This window comes from Rhinichthys klamathensis, unplaced genomic scaffold, assembly GCF_029890125.1.
Source record: "Rhinichthys klamathensis goyatoka isolate OS25496 unplaced genomic scaffold, OSU_Roscu_1.1 h1tg000105l_1, whole genome shotgun sequence".
NCBI lineage: Eukaryota > Metazoa > Chordata > Actinopteri > Cypriniformes > Leuciscidae > Rhinichthys > Rhinichthys klamathensis.
Genome location: NW_026606644.1, coordinates 2,709,589 through 2,736,743, shown reverse-complemented (window position 1 = coordinate 2,736,743; position 27,155 = coordinate 2,709,589). Strand labels below are relative to the sequence as shown.

Genomic DNA, 27,155 nt, shown 5'->3' with positions numbered 1-27,155 from the left:
TCCCATTTTAGATCTGAAGGTCTCCTACAGTCGGTTTACATGCATCCAAGGTCTAAAAACATTTAATCTTTCTCACAATATACATTGCAGGTTCATCTCTTCTTCTTCATCTCAGTTTCTGAAACTATTCGATCAAGGATTTGGTCTCTCTAAACCCCTTCTTTCCGAGAGCCTACTCTGCTCTGATTGGTCAGATGACCCAGTCTGTTGTGATTTGGTCTACCGCTTACAGGCAGATCAGAATCAGTTCTTTATTTTTTTGAAGACAATACCTCCATTTATCGTGCACTTTGATATTCAATACTTTGCAGAACTTTAACACACTACATGAAAGGTAATCTTCGAAAAAGCATAATAGGGGCTAGTTCACCCACAAAATCTTGTAATTCAGCAAATATTGATTGAAATTTCAGTCTGTTCCTAACACAAATTTGTCATTTGACTTCAGAATACTCACAAGCTTAATATAATATATAGTATTATAATATAATACTTGTATTGTGCACTAGTCACTTCTTTTATAGTGATGTTTTATGAGTTGACAGCATCCATCCCTTTTTACTTTCATTGTATGGAACAGTTTAGAATAAATAATCAGTCAACAAAAAGAAAGTAAGTCATACAGGTTTGGAATGACTTGAGGTTGAGTAAATGATGACAACATTCCTTTAAAAAAGGATGCGTCACACACACACACACACACACAATTGTTCTTTGGATGGCCTAAATGACACTAGCTGTTCTTATTTATTGATGGCCCAGTGGTGAGGTCATGATGGTGTTTGTGAGTGTCCTTCATTATTTATACAGTATGTCAACGCTCTAGTGCACTTCATGTGTGTTTTATGGCTAGGATGATGTCAGGTGCGGACTCTTTTCATTTCTGCTCATTCACCACCGTGAGGATGACACATATTTAGACATACCGTCTTGTTTGGTAAATTACTGACAACACACCAAAACCTCCTGCCCCTTCACATGTCACTCATACACGATATGAACCTCAATTATTAATATCACTGTTATTTTTCCCCTTGATTATTGTTATTATGTTGCAGTTGTTAAGAAACAGATTTCGCCTTCGGCCATCACAGTGGGGCTTTTCGTGTGTAGCGTGGGCTTTCAGCGTCGTGCTGCTGTGAATTTTGATGAGACCTTGAAAACTAAATTGAATGTTGCAGCAAGTCTTGCTTTTCTGCATCTGAGAGTCTTTACTAAATCGGTCTCCTTTTTCTCACTCCCGAAATTCTGTTTCATTTTGGCACTTTTTTTGCTTTCGCCCACAGCACAAACACAGAACAAAGTAAAAAGAAACTGACAAAACAGACACAGAAAAAAAATGTGACATATAGATCATAACAGTATTCGGGAAGCTAATGGAGGGACTACCATTCAAAAGGTTTATTTATTTATTCCGTAAGGATGCTTTAAATTGATCAAAAGCAACAGTAAAGATGTTTATTAAGTTACAACATATTTTTATTTCAAATAAATGCTGTTCTTTTGAACTTTCTATTCATCTAAGAAAGACTCAAACTTGTTAAAGGTGCTGTTTGTAATTTTTGACTGTTCTAAAGCATACAAATCCCATAATATGTTTGCAGATATTTAGGAAAAAGGCTAAGTTCACATACACGTTTCTTTGAAAATTTCAACCGCTATCTGTCAATCTTACATACTGCACCTTTAAGCAGCACAACTGTTTACAACATTGATAATAATAAGAAATGCTTCTTCAGCAGCAAACCAGCATATTAGAATGATTTCTGAAGAATCATGTGACACTGAAGACTTGCTGAATGTTGCTGAAAATTCAGCTTTGCATCACAGAAATAAATTACATTTGAAAATATATTAAAATAGAAAATTGTATAATAATATAATACAATATTTTTACTTAATTTATTTTTTTATCACATAAATGCAGCCTTGGTAAGAAAACAGTGTCACTGAAGTTTAAGTAAGTTCAGTGTTGATTCATCTCTGTTGTAAAAATTACAATGATTGATTGAACTGTTGATTAAAAAAAAGTTATGATTTTTACAATGTTTTTTTATGATTTTTATAACAAAATTAAGTCATTTTCAATAATAATTTGGGATGATTATGGGTGATAACTGTGTTTAAACCAGTGCCGTTGCTTGCCAGTGGATTATACTGTATATTTTAGACTTTGAACAGATGCACACACTGAGGTGACGCATTACATCATCAATATCAGAGTATAAATCTTATTTGTTGCATTTTATAACCGTCTATAGTTGAAATGAACCAGTCTAATTTAATTTTCACACACAAGATTTCATCCTGGTTTACTCTTATCGGTTCAGTGTCTTATATCATGGCACATTTTGATTTGAGCTGACTGATGAGTGCAAACGAAAATCCAATGAAACCGCATCAGTAGACATTAACTGACAGGTGAATGAGCTTCTATGTCCTGTGAAAAGTAGTGCTGCAAGTTTTCTTTCTTTTATTGAGCTTTTTCCATATTTCTCAAATTACTCTTTGCCTTTCATCTCTTCCAAATTAACAGGAAGCTTTCTGGTTTCTTATTTTTTTGAAGTATAAAGGAGGCTGGTTTTTAAGGTTAACATGAAACACTGTTTACAACACATTTCACTTCCATAACGTGATTGTATTCTCAAATGAATTGAGGTATTCAACGTGAAACAATGTAGGAAAGGATTAGATTTGTTTCAATCAGAAATTGATTGGATCTTAAATGGTCAATTTCGAGGTCATGTTGACTTGAAAGCTGCTGTGGAAAAATGTATACATTGCTAACCGCACTATATATTTAACTTGCATTGTAGCCTACGATTCAATAGGTGTCATCAAGGTACAGTCTACATACATGGCGACGGCGTACCCAAGTTTATTAGATCCACGTCGTACAGTGTGATTTGAATTGATCTTATGAGTTTGCCCAAATTGCAGAGTTTGTAGCAGGCATAATGCTGGGGGTTGGGACCATAGATATGTATATGATAGACATATACTTCAAAGGACAACCAGACACTTCTGGTTGTGAAACCGCCGAGATTGAAATTCCTGAAGGAATGCGATAACCTTTCACAGGTGAGAATTTGTTGGCTTGTGTTTTAATATGTATGAACTCAATTTTACAGGTTTTTATACTATGGCAACTTTTTTAATGACGTGTTAGCTAATGCCTTCGCCGTGTTGTATTGTGTTAGATTAGCAAAATCATCTGCTGAAGTCTATTGCAGATATAGATAATCATACATGCGTCTAAATTTGGTTGCAGACAATTTAGTCTCGAATTTTTTGCTTCGACTGTTCCAATATGGTGGATGGCTTGCGTATTGCGGACCATAGAAACAGCCACTAATGAGGCATCTATGTGTGTGTGTGTATGTATATATATATATATATATATATATATATATATATATATATATATATATATATATATATATATACAGTATATATATATTAGTCCTGACCCCCACTAGGGGTCGCTAAAGGTTTACCAGGGGTCGCCAAGCTCACTCTAGTCTGAGGGTTACAAGTAGGGATGAAACGGTTAGTAGTTTGATACAATTCCTTTTGAATGTTAAAATAGGGGACTCCTGGTCCACTGCTCGAATGTGATAAAGACAGTTATGATAACAGGATGAATTATTTGGCCAATTATAGTCTACCTCTTTCTCTCTCTACACACTTACAGTACACACACTTTCTCTTGGTGAGGTGTTGATGGAGTTTAGAAAGTGAAATCTCATCACTTTTCACTCACACACATTACTGTCTCGTCTGCTCCTAAATGTCCTTTTTTTGATGGAATCAGTGCTCGACTGCGGCTGTTCAAAGAGCCTCATTTTATTAAACTCCCGTTCAAAAAAGGAAAGTGTTATTGCTTAGAGCCAGAGGTTCCATTTTTATAGCTCACAAGCCTAAATAGAGAGCTCAGTTTTCGTTTCTTTTAGGTATCAATGTCATTTCAGATGTTTCTCCTATAATAATTTTGGAGAACTGAGTACGTGTACAGAGCTATACAGTTTAAATAATGTAGATAAAAGGTAATTTGGACTTTGATGATAATAATTTGAGCTTATATTGAGATCTCTGACTATCATTGCAGACCGTCTGAGTACAGTTTGTGACATTGTTTAGATCTCTTCTAAAACTCTAAAAGAGACAAATATGCAATTTTTAGGGTATTTTTTCTAAAGGGAAACATCTGATAAGTGATGGACTTAAGCAAAGGTCTCCATTTGGTCTCATTGCTATCTGGGAGAAACAAATGTGTGAAATCTGTTTGAAAAACGTGTACATCTCTCTCTGTCTACTCTCAGGAGCTGTCTGAGGTGAACTCCACACAGGTGAGGAGTCAGACGAATACGGCTCGTGTGGATGGACTACGGCCGGGCACCATGTATGTGATGCAGGTTCGAGCCAGGACTGTTGCTGGTTTCGGAAAATACAGCAGCAAAATGTGCTTCCAAAGCCTCACAGATGGTACGAACCCCCACGCCTGTGTGTGTGTGTGTGTGGAGGCGCTCTTTGGATCTGGGTGATTTCATTCCTTGAGCAGATTTTTATTTTAGAGTTGTGTCGAAAGAAACGCTCCACTATTCTATTTTTTTATGCTCAGTATATTTTTGTATGATCTTCACTAGCCCCTTTCACACTGATAATGTGTCTTGGGATTTGTCCCGGGTTCATTTGATTTAGGTTCATTCACGCTGCCAGTGATTTTCTGGAATCTGTGCGTGTGTTCACACACATCCCGTAAAGATCCCGTAAAGACACGTGACATCAGGATGTGACGTGTAATGTTTTAAGTTTGCTTATGATCTGCAAAACCATGCTTGTACATTTTATTTCCTGATTCGATCATAAACTAGTGCATCGTCCGTCCGTCTATCCGTCTGTCTGTCTGTCTGTCTGTCTGTCTATCTATCTATCTATCTATCTATCTATCTATCTATCTATCTATCTATCTATCTATCTATCTATCTATCTATCTATCTATCTATCTATCTATCTATCTATCTATCTATCTATCTATCTATCTATCTGTCTGTCTGTCTGTCTGTCTGTCTGTCTGTCTGTCTGTCTGTATCTATCATGCTTTGTGTCTTATTGGTTCATCCCAGCAAACTTTCTCATTCTTTCTAACAGTCTTCTCTTCACTCTCTTTCTCTCTGTTTTTTCACTCTCTCGCTCTCTCAGTGGAAGTGAGTGGATGTGTTTATTGTGTCTTAGGGCTCATTTCATTTATTAGTTCTGAAAACACACACACACACACAAAGGAAAAATTCAGTTTGTTTCATTTGGGGTGCATTTTTTTTCCAAGTCCAGTCTTTTTCTGTTTTGTTGATGTTCTTTGGAAATTTAGGCCATTTCAAACTTTAAAATGAACAACAAGAAACATAAAGTCTCTCTCTCTCTCTCTCTCTCTCTCTCTCTCTCTCTCTCTCTCTCTCTCTCTCTCTCTCTCTCTCTCTCTCTCTCTCTCTCTCTCTCTCTCTCTCTCTCTCTCTCTCTCTCTCTCTCTCTCTCTCTCTCTCTTAACCTCTGTCTCTCTCTTGGGTTTGATTAATGGCGTTGTATCTGTAGTCTAGCATATCCTGCCTGATGACTGTGCCAGGGACAAACAGACACACACACACACACTGTGGATGCCAAGGGGGACTGGACTCTACAGGACAGAAAGACATCCGCCAGGCAGCTGGCTAGTTCCTGGAGCCACACACACACACACACAGTTTACCTGTCCAGCTCACTTGCACATCCATTTTTTAGGCTTCATCTTTTACACCCTCCTTGTCTTTGCTGTCACATTGGTGTAAATATAACTGAACTGCACTGGCAATCTGGGACACACACACAAAGAGACACAGGTCTAATGTGTGAACATGGCCCTGTTGTTAGACAATGTGATACTCTTACTTGACTATAATTTATGCACTTGGGCTTTACACCTGCAATCATGCATTTTAAAGACACTTTTATCCAAACTCACTTACATTGCATTCAATGTATTAAACCTGTGACCTTGGCATTGCTTCAGCAGCATCATATTTTACTGTTTGAGCTACAGGATATGCAGGATACACACAACACACATGCAACAAACACACAATGAACATAAGCACACAAATCATTCATTCAGTCAAGACAACAAACTTGCAAATCAGCATTTAAAATACACACTCAAAACATGCATGGCTTATTTGCATGTTTGTTGCGTGCTTGTGTGTGTGTGCATGATTTGTATATGTGGTTTTAATTGTTGATTTGTATGTTTATGTTTTGCATATTGCATGTGTGATTTGTCTTTGATTTGTGTTTCAGTTGTTGTGTGCAATCTGTGCATGTACTGCAAGTTTTGTTGTGTTTGTTGCACGTGTTTGTGTATGTGCATGGCTTAATTGTGTTTGTTGCATGCATGCTTTGCATGTTTGTTGCATGCGTGTGTGTATTCTGATTTGAATGGTTGAATAGTTTGTGTGTTTATGTGTCATTTGCTGCATGCATGTGTTGGTTTTGTGTATTTGCAACTTATATCTGTATCTGTAAACTGTATCCTCAGTTTCAAACACCTGAAACTGGAACACAAAATATGCCAATCACACCAGCATGCAATACACATGCATAAGTTGGCAACTAAATTACCTATGTCAGTATACATAAACAGACATCTACTCTAAAAACAGACAGACTCACACATATACATACTGTTCATCACACAGTGCAGACAAATAGTATTTACACACTTAAACAAATTAAGACAATATACTGATAGACAACGGTGATGTCACACTGATGAAGACAAAACTTCCTGTGCGTGTGTGGAGGCGTCTCCGTGCCGTCATACTCACTAAAGTAATTAGTGCCCGCGTTCGCTCCTCGCCAGCTAACGGGTACATCCACTGGCATTCTGCCATGGCACGACATTCGTTACGACAATTAGCACCAATCACAGGGGAGAGAAGTCCACCTCACGCACACACACCTTCTCCAGAATCACAACACATGCTCTCCCCGGAGCCTCTCGCTCTCTCGTTTTGACAGCCAGGTGTAATGATGAAGAAATGATTCTGTTAAATGAGGTGTGTTTAAGCCCAGTGCTCACAGAGACTGCTCTACTTCCTGTTGGCCATTATGGATTTAGCCAGCACGCTAAGAACGACCATCAGTGCGATTGTTAAAATATAGTATGCTATGACACACATAGTTACACCGTCACACATATGCAATGTTTCAATACACCCTCGTTCAAAGAAAAAATATTTTGGAAGGTCACATGCCGTTCAAAAGAGAAGGTCGGTAAGATTGTTTTAATGTTTTTGAAAGAAGTCTCTGTTCACCAAGGCTTCATTTATTTGATCAGATATACAGTAAAAACAGTAATATTGTGAAATATAGTCCCTGTTTACACCTGGTATTAAGATGCGTTTTGGGTTCACAAGTAGAGGAGGGAGACACATTCCAGTTTACACCTGGTATTTTAGTCTCTTTTGTCCTGTTTCAAACACTTCTGTCCTGATTTCCTTGAGGGGAGGGTCTATGGGCAGGTAAAGGTTTTTTTCAAATCTTTCAATCTAATGGACAAAATATGCTTGCGTTCCCTGTAATGTTTACACATTAGGTCAGTAGGCGGAGAGTAGACGGTCTTTTGTTGCTGTTCAAACGCATTTGAACACATGAGTGTTTACCCTACGAAAGCAATCTGGTCAAATGCGTTTCCGAGTACCTCTGGAAGTGGTCAAAAGTAGACAAGCTCAAAATATTTTAGACCCCGTTTACTTAGCTTAGACCAGGTTTACATAAAAACCTGTATTTATCGTCATCCACTTGTGATTGGATCGTCAAAAACGCATCTTAATACCAGGTGTAAACAGGGATATAGTTCCATTTTAAAATAAGCATTTTCTGTTTTAATAGATGTTTTATTTATTCCTCTGATGGCAAAGCTGAATTTCCAGCATCATTACTCCAGTCTTCACATGATCCATCAGAAATCATTATAATATGCTGATTTGCTGCTCAAGAAACATTTCTTATTATTAACGGTTTAAAGATCAGTTGTTTGAAATGTATCCCCAAACTTTTGAACGGTAATGTGCAAAATGCAACTCGTACATAGCAAGTTTACGTACAATGCAATGAAATTCATAAGTAACCACTGTTTTTTTTAAGTTTTTCATGTAGCTAGCAGCTTTTTCACGAGATTAGATCTGTCTGTCGCACACATACTGACAAATCATGATGTATATCAGTCCCCCCAGCTTTCCTTTATTATTCTATCTGATATTATCTTTCTCTCTGTACCTTTTTATGTTTACATAGCTTCATGTAGCTAGCCACATTTTGTTTGTTTGTAGTGTAGCTAACTATAAGTTAGCATGACTGCAATACGTAAAATCATGAGAAGCTTGTAGCTTAGCAAGCTACGGCGTCAAAGAAGCTTCTCCAAACCACACAGATGTTTCATGTGCGAGCTGGTCGAGCGTTTGGCTGTATTTGAACATCGAGAAAGGACATCCCATCCTCTTCTTTGTCGTTTTTAGACTGTGACGGTGGGATTTGCGGTGCTGTGGCCGCACACTTCACTCACACACACTTCACTGGTCACTGTCATTCAGCTGTGTACCTTAAGTGTTTTTCCTTCCCTTTATTCATTCCATCTATCCTTTTCCATCACTCATTCTCAGTTGACATCTGTCAGCAATCGGCATTAGTATTACCTGACCGCTGTGTTTCAGCACTTCCTTTTGTATCATTGTATCACTCTATTATCCCTCTCTCCCTTCTCCTCTATTTCTTTCAAAGCTCACACCTCCTCACAATTCTTCATTCTCCTATTCTTCCTTTTTTCCATACGACTTTGTGCCGCCTCCCCCTCTCTTTCATTCTCCTATTCATGCAGTCCATGAAACGCTTCCCTGAATAGGTTCTCTTGAAATGTTTTGTTTACGTTCTTTCATCCCCTGTTTCATCTCTATAGGCAGTGGCCATTTCAGTTATTTCTGTAGCCTAATGCATCCTGTCTCTCTCTGTCTAGACGACTATAAATCAGAGCTGAGGGAGCAGTTGCCGCTGATTGCGGGCTCAGCCGCGGCTGGAGTGGTCTTCATCGTGTCTCTGGTGGCCATATCTATAGTCTGTAGCAGGTGAGTTCGCCATTATGGAGCCAGACATGTGGCTGCTGCATGTGCACGCAAGGAGAGAAAGACACGAGCGAGTTCAGACTAGCTAAATGTGTTCCCGTTTCATCCTTTTACTTAAAATGTATGTAAAAATACATATACAAAAATGATACAAAAAAGAGTCATAAACAGTATATATATATACTGTATCATTTGCTTGTAATATAATTAATAAAATGTTATTAACACCATAGTATTGATTGCACGTGACGATGTGGGGAAACAATTTATATTGTGGCCACATTTTACTAATTTGTTCCATTGATTTACTAAATTGTGGCCAGGTTGTCATAATTTTCTCCCTTCTTTATGTTAAATCAGATCTAAGGAACGAATTGGTGGCCACGATTTACTAAAACGAGGGAACAAATGAATCGTGGGAACTAATTCTTAATTCGTAGCCACAATTTAACTAAAACAAGTGAACGAATTAGTTAATCATGGCCACAATTTACTAAAACGAGGGAATGAATTCCTAATTTGTGGGAACGAATTGTTCACTCATGGCCACGATATATATATATTTACTCTGGGCTCCGGACCAGTGATCTGTTAGTGTCATTCCATGTTTCAAATCCCATTGGTTAGAGTCAGTCTCAGGACTGGCACTAGCTCTCCTCAGAGCACAAGCGCACCTCATGCTGATAAATTGATCTTTATATAAGTTGGTTCTTTGCTGTAGGGGAACGTTAATGATGAGTGAGGTGATGCAATTCCTGTAAATAGTAAGCAATTCATGCTTTTAATCCATACATAAAAGGAATTGTATCAAAAAAAGCCTCCCTCTGCAAACCACCAGACACAACGATATCCAAAAGAAACTGACAAAATGTTTTGACTTCAGGCTTTACTTTTGGTCAAACAGAAATTTAGATCATAAAGCTTTTGAAAGGCCTATGTGCCTACCTATTATTGTGGTACTAATATTGAATATGGAACCCTAAATGACACACAAAGGCAAAGCCAACTGCGATTGGTCACTTGGCGTGACATGTCTATCAAGCGGTCTTTTCCTGACTTGAGTACGGTAGGTGGCTCTTTGCCAGAATAAACTGCCATTTGGCCCGAATGTACTTCCTTTTTGTATCGTTGATAACACCAGACCACCAAAACAACTATTCTCAAAGAACGTCTGACCTAAAAAATACCTCTGCCCCACTTAAAACAGCGAATAAATGTTAGACGCTTATAATGTGACACAATAGGGGCTTTCGCACCGGGTTGTTCTAGGAACTTATTTCTAGGAACTAGCCACCAGGGTGGTTCCCTGAAAACTAATGGTTCCCTTAGGAACATTTTCCTGGTTGCATTTGCACCGCCAGTAGGAACTCTGAAGTGACGTAAGCCGCGCTCGTTGTTGTGACTTTTATTTTGACGGCGCGGCTGACCTTTATTTTGACAGTGCTGAGAACGCCAGACCACACAGTGCTGGCATCCTCCGTGTTCATTAGTTTACGATCTGTCTAACAGTCCTGTCTAATACGTTATTAGATAGAACTGTTATACATAGAAAGTAGACAGTATATGAAATGTTATTAGCGTATGCCGTGTGGTTGATGTCCAGTGTTGCTAGCTGAGCAGAAATATATAATCATGTTTCGCTTGGTCCCCTCAAACTTGGGTTGGTTTTTCTCCTTAGCGTAAAAGTTAAGAGGCCCATCTATCACTGTTATCCATGTTTGTAGAGTTAGTTTCTGGAGTAAATATATAGGCTATAATCTGTGTTTACACAACTTTAAAAAAAATGGCGGGTGCTGGTGTTACGCTTGCGTTCGGCCAATCAGCGTATACTAACACCACGGAAAGTTCCTATAGTGCTGGTTTAGACCCTACTCTGAAGTAAAACTAATATTGTTACTAGTTCCTGCAGTGCGAACACGCCAAAATCCGGGTACTTTCGCCGATAGCTCCAGGAACTATGAAAAGTTTCCTCCGTTGCGAAAGCCCCTATAAGGCTAACTCTAACCCTATAAGACTCAGACACTTGTTTCAGCCAGCCGAGCAAATCCAGATTCATTTATGAACTATATGTTTTAATTGTATTTTCTCTTCCCCTTTTTCTCTTAGGAAACGAGCTTACAATAAGGAGGCTGTGTACAGTGACAAACTCCAGCACTACAGCACTGGCAGAGGTGAGCAAATCACTGTTAATACTGACGGACATCTTTGTTTTATGCTCAGCTCCGCCCCTTCCTCTGGGGCAAACCTGACCTGAAAGGGGTTTTGAATATGAGCGAAAGTAAACAGAGAGGAAAACAGAAGGATAGAGATGTGAGGTTACAGGAAATGCCGGGGGATGCGGTGAAACGGAGGAAAGGAACGAGGGATCGCTCCAGGCATGTGCACTTTTTAGAAGCTGACATTAAAAAGCTTTTCCTACCTGTATACATCCCATAGCCCTGCAAGAAGCTTCAGGCTCATTAGGAACTGAGAACTCTCTCTCCCTTTCTCTCGGCCTCCTTGTAAGCAACCTCTCCGAGGATTCGGTGGGCGATCTGCGAAACCAAATTTAATTAACATAAGTGCAGACAAAAAAGTAAACAAATGATGTGACAGCCAGACTTGCACATCAAACAGACAATTTAGAAAGAGGAATAAAGAACAGAGGACTAAGACTGTGAGAACATGATCTCGTTGTGAGGAGAAATATTCAGATAATTACTGTATCAAAATTTATTCAGTCTTGAATGTCAATGCATATGAGCTAAAAACTAAGAGAAAGACTTTTGACTATGAATATAATTGGCCAAAATGTCACAGACATCCTTGGGTTTTCTAACATTAGCATTATTAAAACTTATTTAAGGTGCTGGAATACAGAAGTGAACTTCATCAGTACTTTCAAACTTAATCCAGCAGGACATTTATGAATTACTCCAGCACCAAGGACAGGCTGACTTTTGCAAAAATGGAACCACAGTTTCTACACAAAAAAAAAGTAAATAATTGCTACAGTTATTGTTATTACTGTAAAATCATAATATATATAATATTTAAAGAAGGAGTGTTATTTATTTATTCATTTATTGACAATGGTAGTCGTTTTGTAGTATTAATGACTATGGTGTTTGGGTAAAAAAATGGTTATCATACTGCAATTTTTTGATTTAAGTTTTTTTTTTATATTTGATGATATACAATTATTAATAATGTCTATTAATATGTCTATTAAATTAGGGACAGTGACCCCATATTCATTTAATACTTCATTAACGAACTGTTTTAGTAACCACTTTTACATTTTATTATTTAGGACACTTTTATTCAAATTGCAAGCATATCACATTTCCCCAAATACTGAAGTTGAATTTGGACTGGAAATTAAGGACAGCGACCTCATATCCATTAATTACTCTGAGCTATTTGGACTAATAACCATTTATTGTTTCTAATGAAGGATATTAGCAACGCCTGCTGTTTTGATGTTTTAAATTTTTTTAGGTCGTTTCAGCAGAGGTGTATATATTGTATTTCAAGAACAGCCACATCTAAAAATACATCCGTCCGTCTGTCTGTCCGTCCGTCCGTCCGTCTGTCCGTCTGTCTGTCTGTCTGTCCATCTGTCTGTCTGTCCGTCCGTCCGTCTGTCTGTCCGTCTGTCTGTCTGTCTGTCCATCTGTCCATCTGTCTGTCTGTCTGTCTGTCTATCTATCATTTTGTCTTTCATTTAGTCATTCTAAGATTCTATCTGATGTTCTATCAGTCTATCTATCCATTGTTCTATCTATCTGTCTATTGTTCTATCATTCAATTCTATTGTTCTGTCAGGACCACTATCGTCAAATACGATTGACAGTTAGCATACAGTTTGGATTGGCGGTATGGTTCTGTTCTGGGCAAGAACTCTCTGCGCATCCGTGCAGCCTAGCATGGATAAGAGCAGAGAGAGCAGCAATAACCCCCCCTTAGGGTGAACAGAACAGAACCAACATGAATGTATTGCAGATAGATTTTAATGTACAACATAATTCGAGAATTTAGTCTGATCCAAAGAGGAATCAGAATACCAAATCCTGACTGGACGAGAGGAGGAGCTGGGGATGGAGGAGGGTAATTAGCTCCTGAGGAACACAATAGCTGCTGATAATACTGAAGGAGCTTATATATGGATGCTGTGATACTAGGCGTCGTAGTGCTGTAGGTAGACGTGGATCAGCTGATGCGAGCTTGGCAAACGTGACCTGCCAGAACTGACGCTACACTTGATTTCCATCACTCTTTTGTTCTTTCTATTGTCTTCCAGTCTTTTTGTATTGTTTCATCCATCCATGCGCATATATCGGATAGATAAAAACAGCCTAATTAACAATACAGTGTTACTGTAGCACAAAACATTTTTTTTGTTATAATCCTTTCTTCCATGTATTTGCTGCAGGACTGTGCACAGGCAACTGTAGGAGTCCGTGTGAAATTGTATGCTCTATGTTGTGTCACAGCTATTTCTGTACCTTTATTTTGCTGAGTCACAACCAGTGCTGTTGTCAAGCTGGAACCAGATAACAAATGAAACGCCCACCTCTCTCCACCAATATCTCTCTCTCTCTCTCTCTCTCTCTCTCTCTCTCTCTCTCTCTCTCTCTCTATATATATATATATATATATATATATATATATATATATATATATATAATGAGCACCCTAAGGATCTGAATGAAGAAAATTGCTGTGAATGAAGAAAAATGAATGCTGGACACAAAATGGAAATATGGTTGTGTGTAAAATATTGATTTAAAACTTAATAGAACCTTGCAATAGTGAGGCACCCATAATGTGGCAGAGTCATAATGGAGTACGCTTCATAACGCATGGCTTTTTAATACCAGAGAGATAGAGAAAAATCATCTTTCACCTGAGAGATCAGCGAGATGCAACTAATCTGATCTAAATAATGCTTACACTGTGTCAGACGCTCCGCATAAGAGCACAAATGGGCTGATATTCTCAAAGCTTCTTAACCTGAGACAGATCCTTTTATGTATCAGGACGCATCAGAGACGGCTGTTCTTTCAAAGCTCAGAAACAATGCGATTACACAGTCCAGGGGTCAGGCGTTTGCAGTGTGCAGGAAGTGTATTAAGACGATCCTATTCACAAACCAAGATTAACAACGCTAGATGGGAAAGACTACAGTAACTCATGATCAGAATTCGGATGTTCTACATCCGCCATGTTGTTACTGTCACGTGATCTACCAGCGTCAGTTGCGTTGCTTCACTTCCATTCAAAAAATCCTCTCCCGTGGCCTCATGGGACAGTAAAGTGTCCATCAAATGCACACTTCAGAAACTTGACAGTAGTAGTAGGTCATCCGGATACTTTTCAGCTACTTTTTTGAATGTTTTGTATTTGGACATGCTATTGTTTTGGCGTACTGTTTTTCGCATACTATACAGTAGGGAAGTATTCGATTTTGGATGCTGTGCAAGTGTCTGTCCTCGGGGGCTTGGCCAGAAGTTTCTGTTCTATCTCACAGGGTTTTTAGTGTCCAGGTAGAAGTGATGCATTCTGGTCTCTCTCTCTCTTAATTCTCTCTCTCCTGTGGGACTGGGGTTCAGTGAAGTGGCAGAGCAGTTGGCGTTCCAGGCACGCATGGATCAAGTGGCTATGAAATATTAACATATATATTTTTATTTCCCTTTCTCAGCCATAAGAAACGAGTGGAGCTGTTACGATGCATTACTCCAGAGGACGAGGGGAGATAAACTGTTTGCTATTTGAGTTATTGATGAACGAAAGCCGCATTTCTAAAATTAAAGCACTCTGTAGGTTTGTGCACGTTGTGTGTTTGAAATGAATAATTCAACAGACCTTCATGACATTTTTCAGCTTAAAGGGTTCATATCATACATTCCTTTCATCAGTTTTTTCCCCCTGATGTCCACTTAAAATGTTAGTAAAGCTTTAGAAATGACTAGGGACCTTGTTAAAATAAACTTCGACTTTTTGCTTCTAACTGCAGGATCCTTCAGAAGGATCTGCAGAGCGGCAGGTGCTGCACACACTGAAGAACAGCACAACATGTGAAAGACACATGTTAGTTTTGTGGTGTTATGGAATAAGAGCATGTATTCTGCTTCCTCCTCTGGTTTCTGATCACTGAATAGCCATGGTTGACGTTCAAAATTTGATTTGGATGTATTAATTTTGGTCACACTTTAGATTAGGGTCCAATTCTCACTATTAACTAACTATTACGTATGACTTTTTCTTCAATGAACTCCTAATTACTGCTTATTAATAGTTAGTAAGGTAGATGTTAAGTTTAGGTATTGGATAGGATTAAGGGATGCATAAGTCATGCAGAATAAGGCATTAATATGTGCTCTATAAGTACTAATAAACAGCCAATATCCTAGTGATATGCATCCTAATAAGCAACTAGTTAATAGTGAGAATTGGACCCTAAACTAAAGTGTTACCTAACGTCTGATGTCAAAAGATCTCAGAATGAGCCTTTATTTACAGCATACATTTTTTCTAATTGCAGCATAAATGTTTCTATTTCTCAGCATAAATTATTCGTTTTTTTTTTTTTCTGGAAAGTATGGCTATTAATCACATCCAAAATAAAAATGTGTTTAAATAATATATGTGTGTGTACTGTGTATAATTATTTTGTATATATAAGTACACACACATGCATGTATATATTTAAGATATTTATAAATAAAATATTTATATTTACAGTATCTCACAAAAGTGAGTACACCCTTCACATTTCAGAAAACATTTTAGAGTATATCTTCTCAAGGGACAAAACTTGGATATATTTTAGAGTATTCAATGTGTATATCAGTATATATTTACTGTCCTGTGAAAATAACTCAACATAAAAGTGAGTACACCCTAAGTGATAATAGCTGTATGTCGTTTAACCATGCAAAGCCACATGTCCTATTCATCATGTTCATGTTTTTGTCTGCTTGACAGGACCATTCAAATTGTTGTATCTTGTATTAGAGCAGTTAAAATTTGTGCTTTGAGTACAATTCTCTCATACTAACCACTGGATGTTCAACATGGCAAAGATCTCTCTAAGGATTTGAGAATTAGAATTGTTGCTCTCCACAAAGATGGCCTAGGCTATAAGAAGATTGGTAACACCCTGAAACTGAGTTACAGTACAGGCCAGGGTCATACAGAGGTTTTCAAGGCGGGTTCTACTCGTAACAGGCCTTGCAAGGGTCAATCAAAGAAGTTGAGACCTCGTGCTCTGTGTCAGGTGCAGAAGCTGGCTTCAAAAAACAGACGCACAAGTGCTGCCAGCATTGCTTTAGAAGTTGCAGAAGCGGAAGGTCAGCTTGTCAGTGCTCAGACCACATGCCACACACTGCAACAAGTCGGTTTGCATGGCCGTCGTCCCAGAAGGAAGCCTCTTCTTAAGCTGGCTCACAAGAAAGCCTGCAAACAGTTTGCTGAAAGCAACCTGTCCAAGAGCATGCATTACTGGAACCATGTCCTGTGGTCTGATGAGACTAAGATAAACTTGTTTGGCTCAGATGGTGTCCAGCATGTTTGGAGATGCCCTGGTGAGGAGTACCAAGAACATTGTGTCTTGCTTACAGTCGAGCATGGTGGTTGTAGCATCATGGTCTGGGGCTGCATGAGTGCTGCTGGTACTGGGGAGCTGCGCTTCATTGGGGAAAACATGGATTCCAACATGTACTGCGACATTCTGAAGCAGAACATGATACCCTCCCTTCAGAAACTGTGCCGAACGGCATGATAACAACCCCAAACACACCGCCAAGATGACAACTGCCTTGCTGAGGAAGCTGAAGGTGAAGGTGATGGAGTGACCAAGTATTTCTCCAGACCTAAACCCTATTGAGCGCCTGTGGGGCGTCTTCAAGTGGAAGGAGAAGCGTCATGTGTCTAACATCCAGCAGCTCTGTGATGTCATTATGGAGGAGTGGAAGAGGATCCCAGCAACAACCTGTGCAGCTCTGGTGAACTCCATGCCTAGGAGGATTAAGGCAGTGCTAGATAACAATGGTGTTCACACAAAATATTGACACTTTGGACACAGTTTTGACATGTTCACTTAGGGTGTACTCACTTTTGTTTCCAGCTATTTTGACAGTATTGGCTGTATGTTGAATTAGAAGAATATAGTCATTTTCAGAGGACAGTAAATATATACTGCTATACAAGCAGCACAATGACCCCTCTAAAATATATCCAAGTTTCATTTCTATAGTATTCTCACTTGAGAGAATATACTAAAATGTTTGCTGAAATGTGAGGGGTGTACTCACTTTTGTGAAAAACTGTATAATATAAATTATATATATATATATATATATATACATGGAAATATTTCTTAAATATATACATGCATGTTTGTGTATTTATATATACAAAATAATTATACAGAGTACACACACAAATATTATGTAAACACATTTTTTATTTTGGATGCGATTAATCACGATTAATCCTTTCACAGCCCTACTGGAAAGGAAGTTTTAACTTGAACTATGTTGTCATGTAAAGCTCTTTTATTTCAAAAGGTCAAATGCCATTCATTTTCTCTGGATATGAGACAATAATAATGAGACATATTTTTGAGTGAATACTAAGTAAGAAATAATGTAGGACAGGGCTTGATTTTTCAACATCTATTGATATTTGATTGACTGTCAATATGTTTGTTATATTATTTATTAATATTATTTTGCCCTGCTCACATGGCATTGAAAAAGAAAGAACAGCTGATTTCAGCAGTCAAAGTAATTATATTTTCATGATTTTCAAGATCATGAAGACCCACCCACATTTCGTCTTTATAATAACATGCACTGTTGAATCATGCACAATAAAATTCTTCATTATTTATTAAGTAAATAGGGTGAATTTTGATACATTTCACAGTGTTGAAATGGTTGTCAGTCGAGTGTGTGCAGGATGGGTTATTATCGTGCTGGAAGACTTGAATGTCTCTTGGCCTTCCTGTCACGCTGGGTGACATTCCCTGGTCTCTCCGCCCTCCAGCGTCCATCTCTTCTGAAGCAGACGTTAGTCTGTGTCTTTCAGTGTGATTGCATCAGCTTGCACACCTGCTTTTGGGTCTTTTTCGTATTGGACAGCGGATATGAACACCTCCTTTTAGAGCTCGTTTAATGTTTGTTTTATTTGTGTGGGTTGCTGGTTCTCTCTGATTCTCTGAGATTACTTTCTGCATCCTCGATGTTTACACATGAAGTTTCATCTTCTGCCATGGAGAGCGGTTTGATAGCATGTCTGCGTTATCTGTTTATGAGGTCCTGTGGGGGATAAAGGCAGAAGAGAATTTGATTCGGCTCTATTGGAGAAGCAGAGAGAGAGAGTGATTCACTGCAATTGTCTTGTGTTCCACCGCTGTTTAATGATGTCATAGTCAGCAGCTATGATCCCATGATGTTTTTAAAGGGAAAAAATGGAAGAAATAAACACAACTATATATCTATTTCATATACGACCTTCTAGGGTCATAGTGCTGGAGCCTATCCCAGTTTCTTTTAGGCCAGAGGCAGGGGAAAGCACCCTGGACAGATGGTCAGTCCAGGGCTCACACACACACACACACACATTTTTGACTCTCCACTTCACCTAACCTGCATGTCTTTCTTCCTTTAAAAACAATGAGACACCTTTGAATGATGTTTTCCTTACAGTTACAATGAAACTTTTAAGCTTCAAAGGGGATGCTAAAGCACCATAAGTGTATTCATAAAAAATAGTCCAAATGATTTGTGTGAACTACTTTTAATGCTTCATCGCTGATATTCAAGAATGCAGATGTTCAAGACCTGAATGGTTACCGGAACTGAATGTCATGAAAATCATTTGGTGCCAGTATTTTTATTTAAATCAATTCATAACCCTATTTATTTCAGTCTTTTTATGAGAAACTATTGTTGTCATCAGCACCAGGCGATGGGTGCAGTAATTATTTTCATATTTCAGATAAATCCACTCAAGTTTTAGATTGCCTCTTGTTTAACCACTCACATTGAATTTGTTTATTTACTGATTCGATAAATGCATTAAAACAGAAATGGTTTATAATAATGTGCTCAGACTTGACCTCCTTTCATTGGTATCATAAAATAGATTTGCCATAATGTTTTTACAACTGCACTGAAATGAAGACTATGCGAAAGAAACTTCAGAGCATTTCATGGAGCTGTGTGATTCTGTTGTGTTCTAGAACTCACTTTGAGGCCAGATCTTTCTAACTGCCACACTCCCATGGGCTGCCCGACCCTGCCAGGCTCTCCGGGGATGAAGATCTACATCGACCCCTTCACCTACGAAGATCCAAATGAAGCCGTCAGAGAATTCGCCAAGGAAATAGATGTCTCCACCGTCAAGATTGAAGAAGTTATTGGGGCAGGTGTGTGGTGTGTTTCTGCTATGTGTGCATGTGTAAATGCATGAATCACTTTGACTTTTTTGAGCATAAAGCTTTAAAATGGCATAGACATTTTGAATATTATTGATATAACAGTTTTCAGATATAAAAAAACATGGATATTTAATATAAGTCATTATTGTGTTAAATGAGAAAAGCATCAAATATACATTACAAAAAGTAGCTTTAGAAAGAAATATGTGATTTAATTCAACATATAATTTATTACACATAAACTTTTAGGCTACAATGGCCATGTTTTTTGGGGTTTTTTTTTGCATTTACTCGCAATCACAAGAAAGACACCCAACACAGCATCCTGAGGGTCTCTGCTCTTCTCCTCGTCTCCTTGCCGAGTCATGGTGAAGACGAGTTATGACTCAGTCTGCTCTGATGCAGAAAGCGAAAGTTAATCCACTGATGCACCTCATATGGATTTCACACAGATCATAACAAATACTCTCAACCTTTTACCACTAAAACTCAAATCAAAGTTGATAGAGTTTCTCTTTAACCTATCCCTTACTATTTTTGCCCGTTTTTTTCTTGAGTTATATTGATTTTATAACACTTCTGGCGCCATATAAATAATCGAACTTGGTTTTGTTCCAAAGTTGCTTCTACTGAAGTTATTGTATGCAACCTGGGGTTTAGTGACATGCTGAATGTCAGAATGAACCCAGTGAGTCACATCCACATGGTTGCGAGCTGCAGTTTTTGTGTTAACAGCCCAAATGCTTAACATTTAAGCTACCACATATGAACTGTTTGAGGTTCATATGAGGTTCATTTGGTAACTATATTTTTAGTTCTCTAGGGTTAACAGTAGTCCAGTCCCAAGCCAAGGCCCTGCCCCAAATTGCACACTTCATATGCACTTTCGGTCTTGTGGACTTACAATGGCTGCCTGCCACATGTCTGTTAAGACCGTAGGATGTCCCATTTTAGGTTCATTTTAGGTTTCAGAAGGGTGCTCATGAGCGCCCCTTTGTGGTCGATATGCGCCCTCGATGCGCACGTTTGACTCCTTTCCGACAGTCAAAGCGGCGTTACGTCAGGAAGGTGCGGACTCAGAGGAAGACTTCGAGTGTTTAGGGTGCCATTCAGGACAGGGCCTAACTCTATTGGTTGAGCCATGTTTAAAAGTTGACAGTTTGCCACATTGGTTTACTTAGCCTACAAATGGTTTACTTATCATGGAAAAGTTACAGAAATCAGCTTGATTAAATCCTGAAATTACTTAAACTTTGGGACTTTTAAGGCTTCTTTATTTGCTATTTGCTATTTGCTTTAGAAGTTATGTAACATGTGAATGCACTTGGATTGACCAATACAGAAACTTTTTTGCTGAATCACTGAAGTTAATTTTCAATTGGGGTGGTTCGTTTTAAGGATGTTAAGGATAAATTCAAGTAAGTACATAAGTGATTTTCCATCATGCAGTCAAACTATATAACTTCTCAAATTCTGACTTTCAATCATTGACATATTTCCGACAGGTTTTGCTTTTGGGAATCCAATTTGCTGTGTATTTTATTGATTCAAAGCTCTTTCTACTGCTCCAAACATACACATTCCTATCCATTGAATTATGAAGTTTGAATCTACTGTCTTTTAGTTATGAGCTTGGATCTTTAACCACTTTATTGTTTTTATGGTCTAAATACTCTCCCACTCATTCTTCCTCTCTCTGTGCCCCAGGTGAGTTCGGGGAAGTATATAAAGGTCGACTGAAACTGCCTGGAAAACGAGAGATCTACGTTGCCATCAAAACACTGAAGGCGGGTTATTCTGAGAAGCAGAGACGCGACTTCCTGTCTGAGGCATCAATCATGGGGCAGTTTGATCACCCCAACATCATTCGCCTTGAAGGGGTGGTCACCAAAAGCCGGCCGGTCATGATCGTCACAGAGTTCATGGAGAACGGGGCACTCGACTCTTTCCTTAGGGTAAATGCAACATCCAAAACAAGCACACACTCTCTCTCTCTCTCTCTCTCTCTCTCTCTCTCTCTCTCTCTCTCTCTCTCTCTCTCTCTCTCTCTCTCTCTCTCTCTCTCTCTCTCTCTCTCTCTCTCTCTCTCTCTCTCTCTCTCTTTCTCTCTCTCTCTCTGTTTCATTCTTTCCCTCTGACATGGAAAAGTACATTGCTTAATCGATGTTCAGCCTGTTTTTTTCAATCTCATGGATTGGTTCTCCCTAGCTTTGATCTGGAGCCACAATAAAGGTTCTCTTTGAAGTCGGCTTAAAAATCCACCACATCCGAGTAGCGTCACCATCGATCCACACACCCCACCCCTGTTTGTTATCGTGCGTTCAGTTCAAAGCTTTCACTTGCGCAACATGGCAACTGTGTGGCAACAGAAGTTTCGAAGGAACTGAAATGTCCCCCACTGTGTGCTGTTAAAGAAAATAAAATAAAAAAAGAACATGTTTTAGACAGCTACTGATGAAGATTGTTAAACACAAATGGTGTTCAAATAAGTAAAATCAATATGTTTCTTTTACGGTTGTGCAAATACTTTATTATATTTGTTTTATTTATATTTATTTTGTCCATGCTGCTGTTAATCTCAAATTATTGAAGGGTTTGCCTTTTAATAAAATTGTCCTTTTATTTAATTAACATGTTTCTAAAAGTGCATCCATGTCTCAGAACGACTTTCAGCTGTTTGATTCCACGCTGATTGCAACACCCCTTATTCAAGGGTACAGTGGAGATCTATCTATCTATCTATCTATCTATCTATCTATCTATCTATCTATCTATCTATCTATCTATCTATCTATCTATCTATCTATCTATCTATCTATCTATCTATCTATCTATCTATCTATCTATCTATCTATCTATCTATCTATCTATCTACCTACCTGTCTACCTACCTACCTGTCTGCCTGTCTGTCTCAAATCTTCACATTTTAAATCTTCTTTAATATAGTCAAATATTCTAATTATAAATAACATTAAGTTTGTTACATTTAAAATTTAATTGGAGTTCTACGTCCTGTTTGCTACCCCTATTCAAATTCAATTCAGTTAAGGAACTGAACTGAAATTTGAAAGGGACTCACCAGAGTAACCACCAGATGTGTACAGCTAAACACAGAGAGCTCATTTGATTAAGCTTTGACATATTGGTGAATGTCATGTGATATCTGTGTTGTGTGGTAGCAAAACGACGGGCAGTTCACGGTGATCCAGCTGGTGGGGATGTTGAGGGGAATTGCTGCAGGGATGAAGTATCTGTCGGAAATGAATTACGTCCACCGAGACCTGGCTGCCCGCAACATCCTGGTCAACAGCAACCTCGTGTGCAAGGTGTCGGACTTCGGCCTATCCCGTTATCTGCAGGAAGACACCTCTGACCCCACCTACACCAGCTCACTGGTAAGACTTTGTCCAGGGACATCAGACTCACCACTTGATTTTAACAGAAGATAATAGGTGCCATGATTGGCACTTTTGCTTGAGATAATTGAAAAGACAGGTATACTGTCCTTCATTTCCATGCTTTGGTTTTATATTCTCTTTCGGATATGCTTTATTGTCTTTTATTTCCTAAAATGTCTCCAGAATGAAACAGTGAATTGTCTCCCTGACAGGACACGACCATTTCCTGGGAAGAAAAAAAAATGCATTTAAATTCTGTGTGTGATTGAACAAAGCCAAGTGACTGGACTTCCAATAGCCTGCCTCCCCAAATGGAGCGCTCAGACTTCCAGAATTCTCTATTATGTTTCATTAATAGGCATCCAAGGCATCATTAGCCCTCCTGTGCTGCAGATCTTTAATATTAATATGAAATACTATTTTCTCCTGCCTCCTTAAAGACTCTCTATTCAGAGCACTGTGATATTTCTGGTACTGTGGATTCGCCACGTTAGTAATTATCTGGGTTTACTGATAATTCATTGTCTTGTTCCGTCTTATCAGACCCTGTTATGATTTCTGTATTCAGGCTGGTTTCGGAGGTGCTGGTACATTGACAGTCACACTTTTAGCAGGGTCAACCGTTTCAATGCATAATTCCTCTGCACTGGAGAAAAACAGCTCTAGGTCACATCCTTTATTGAACGTGTTTTAAATTCACTTCAGACCTCTCATCGAAATGTCCCATGCATTGTAAGCAAACAATTTCATCGTTTACACTCGGGTGGTTCCTCGGCGCTGGTGATCAGAGATGTGAGGCGGATGATAAGGAGACGAGACAAAAGACAGGAATATTTAGCTAACGTTTTGTCTCTCTTGAAACGTGTGAAAGCTCATTAAGCCCCAAAGGCAGCCGCTATTCACAAACAGGATGTCCTGTGGTGACTGTTGATTGACAGGAATATGCGGCAAAGGTGTGAACTGGGGTGCGATGCTGATGTAACATCTCTGTCTTCCTTACTGATAGAGGGAGAATTTAATTACCCCCCAGGGTTTTTTGGGGGGCATTTTTGTTTGCTAACCTGGTTTAGGTTGATAAAATTATACAACATAATCTATCCATTCATCCATTTTTCTGATCTATCTGTCTGTCTGTCTGTCTGTCTGCCTGTGTGTCGGACATAGAAGTTGTAGCTTGACCTTTCTCTTTACTGAGTTCATTGCATAGGGGAACGTTGACACTAGTCATGTGAAAGGGCCTTCAGTGTTTTGTTCCATTGATGATGCTGTAGAATTTATACAAGGATTCGCAGAAGATATGAAGGTTTAAGTCGCTGTGATGTGATTAGCACACAAATACACACACATCCATCCATCCATGCATTGCTGATATTTCAGGTCGTTTGACTATGTTGCTTCATCTGTCACTCTGTCAACTCTTTCACCAATTAATCACTCTCTGCGTCCAATATCACTGTTTTATGAAAGGACATCAAGCACTCCTTTTTGGTGACGGAACACTGATTAGGTACATATTGACTGTGAGTAGGCATATCTATCTATCTATATATCTATCTACTGTATATGTCTGTCTGTCATTCTTTCTGTATGTCTGTCTTTCTGTTTGTCCATCCATCCGTCCTCCCGTCCATACTTGGATAGAAAAATGTAAGACCTGAACAGCTCAGTCACATTCAGTCATTCAGTCTGGACACACAGTTCAGTACTGTACTGTACTGGACTCTTAGGATGAGAAATGTGTAAGTATTTCTGCCCATCTGTCTTCCTGTCACATGGACATTTTGCTTTTTAAATTTGTTTTCGGCTTATTTATGTACTGTGTCTAACTTGAAGATAACACAATCTTGTTCTAAAACACACACAAACTAGCCAATGAGTTCCTCACCCAAAACTGGAGGATTCTTGGTCTTGGAGGAGATGAAATAGAAAAGGGAGTGAAATTGAAAGTGAAGAAATAAAGAATTGTCCCTCACTTTCTCAGCATGAACACAGACTTCCCTCTCGCTGTCAGCATGACAAGTGCAGTGGCTGTGTGCTGGAAATGGAAAATAAAACTATTTACACTGAGGTGGGATCTGAATGTGTGACACCCCCTCGCCCTGCCACCCTCCTCTCTGTCACTTTCTGTTTCCCTCTTCCTCTTCCTCTCCATTCCGAGGCATGCCAGATTGTGGAATGTGACATGCTCATTCTCTCTTTCCTGTTTATTCACTATTTCAATTCCTTCAGTGTCTTCAGTTATGTTCCCACACTTGTCTTCTCAGTTCCAGGTGTTAAAGTCTGATGTCCTTTAGCATCTCATGCAATTGTATAGTCTTGTTTAGCCAGACTTTTGCCTGTTAGTGTCAAGAATGGTTCAGATTACGACTTATTCTGGCCAAGAACTGTCACTTAAACTAGTTCACACTGCCCAACGTGGTTTGCTGGCAGTGGAAATTGGCCTATGACACAAAAAAAAGCCATCTGACCATCACAAACTAGTTGTCTGGTTTTGTTGCATCAGTGTTGGCAACTGTTGCTCCTGTACTGTTGCTCCTGTAGCTCAAGCAGTAGAGCTAGTATTTGTGTTGAAAAGAGAATGAATGACCTCACCACCATCAGAGTTAGTACATGTACAGTCTGTTCATCTGCTAAAAAAACATCTTTCTAAGAACAAGAAATGCATTTGTGTGTGTTTGATGTAGTCTGAAGTGTCACAGGTACCTAAGCCAATATAAGCCCATCAGTTATTACATTCCCTGTCTGTATGTGTGTGTCAGTCCCCAGTGCAGTGCAGCTGAGAACAACATGTGTGCTCGTTTTATGCTTCTTAATCTTTCCTGATCTCACAACAGCTTGCTTTGAACAATTCTAAAAGTGTAAAACAGCATTTAGATGGGAAGTCTCAAGGTCACTATCACAGAGCCAGGTTCATTCTGAATGAACGCTGATTTTATGCTTTCATTTATGCCAAGGAATACGTTTTTTTTAGAATCTTAAAGTAACACTAGATTTTGTGTTGTTATTAGGGCTGTAACGATACACCAAACCCACGATTCGATTCGTATCACGATTTTTGACCCACGATTCGATTCGTATCGCGATTCTATCACGGGGGCGGGGCTTGTGGTGAAAAAAAGAGATTTTGAGAGAAGAAAAAAAATACCGGTATTTTTATTAAATAACATCAGGAAAAACCTGTATAATCTAAACACCAAAGAACAATAATAAGTATCCAAATTATTAAACTATACTAGGCAGTTTAGGCTGCTGCTTTTGGGCTGTGTTCTGTACTCCAACTAAATTGATTTCGGGATGGTGCCGTAGGATATGCATCTGCATGTTGGACGTGTTGCCGGTCAATTGAGGATTCATTTAATGCACTTTCTGAGAATTTATATTTCAAGTTTTGGCTGCAAATTTCAAGTCCATAATGCTGAAATTGCCAAATTTTAAATAATTTATCCTCAACTAGTTTTGTGGTGTAGGTCTACGTATTTTATAATGTTAACTTCAAATAATACTAATAGTAATTTAAAGATGTGGTAGTTCTCAGGGCCTGAATTTCGTTTTGGAAAATGGGGGGATCCCCACTTGCCAAAAACGATCTCCCCTTTAGATGATTCTCATGGGGGGGATTTTTTTTGTTTGAGGGGGAGAAAGGGGGGGCATTTTTTCCAAACAAAATTATTACATTTATCTTGCCTAAATGTTTGCGCTCATTGCATTTTTACAATGGGGTAATATTGTTGTTAAGAATTTACACATCACAAGGAAGCTTGATTTAAATTGTTTAATTAAATTGAAAAAAAGTAGCACAAATAAATACAATAGAATAAAGATACAAATAAAGACAATTAAAGAGAAAAGTTTTGAATAGGTCTAACACTAGTATTCATATACAGAAACTGAATAAAGTAATCAAATGGAAAATAACACTGGGTAGTATTTTAGTCCTGAATAAATTAAATACATAGGCTATTAATCCTGATTCCTTTAACTTAAAGCTATCTTTTGTTGTTTGACAACAAAATTAATGACAGACACATATGGCTGCCGTCACTTTAAGAGCTAGTGCACGGATCCTGTGTTCATTATACTGGCATCGTTTTATGCTTATTAAAGACAAAACCAACTATATTTAGAGTATAGCCTACTCACAAAGACCGAAATTGACAATTTTGCGTGTTAAAGCAATATAA

General features: G+C 38.6%; 1 protein-coding gene across 1 annotated transcript in view; it reads left to right on the top strand.

Moving 5' to 3' along the window:
- LOC130087267 (ephrin type-B receptor 1-B) overlaps positions 1-27,155 on the top strand; it is a 280,806-nt gene that overhangs the window by 240,667 nt on the left and 12,984 nt on the right. Inside the window, exons 7-12 of the mRNA XM_056253524.1 lie at positions 4,323-4,485; positions 9,041-9,149; positions 11,253-11,317; positions 19,378-19,563; positions 21,283-21,530; positions 22,756-22,971. Coding sequence (XP_056109499.1) covers positions 4,323-4,485; positions 9,041-9,149; positions 11,253-11,317; positions 19,378-19,563; positions 21,283-21,530; positions 22,756-22,971 — 987 coding nt within the window. The remainder of the gene's footprint in view (positions 1-4,322; positions 4,486-9,040; positions 9,150-11,252; positions 11,318-19,377; positions 19,564-21,282; positions 21,531-22,755; positions 22,972-27,155) is intronic.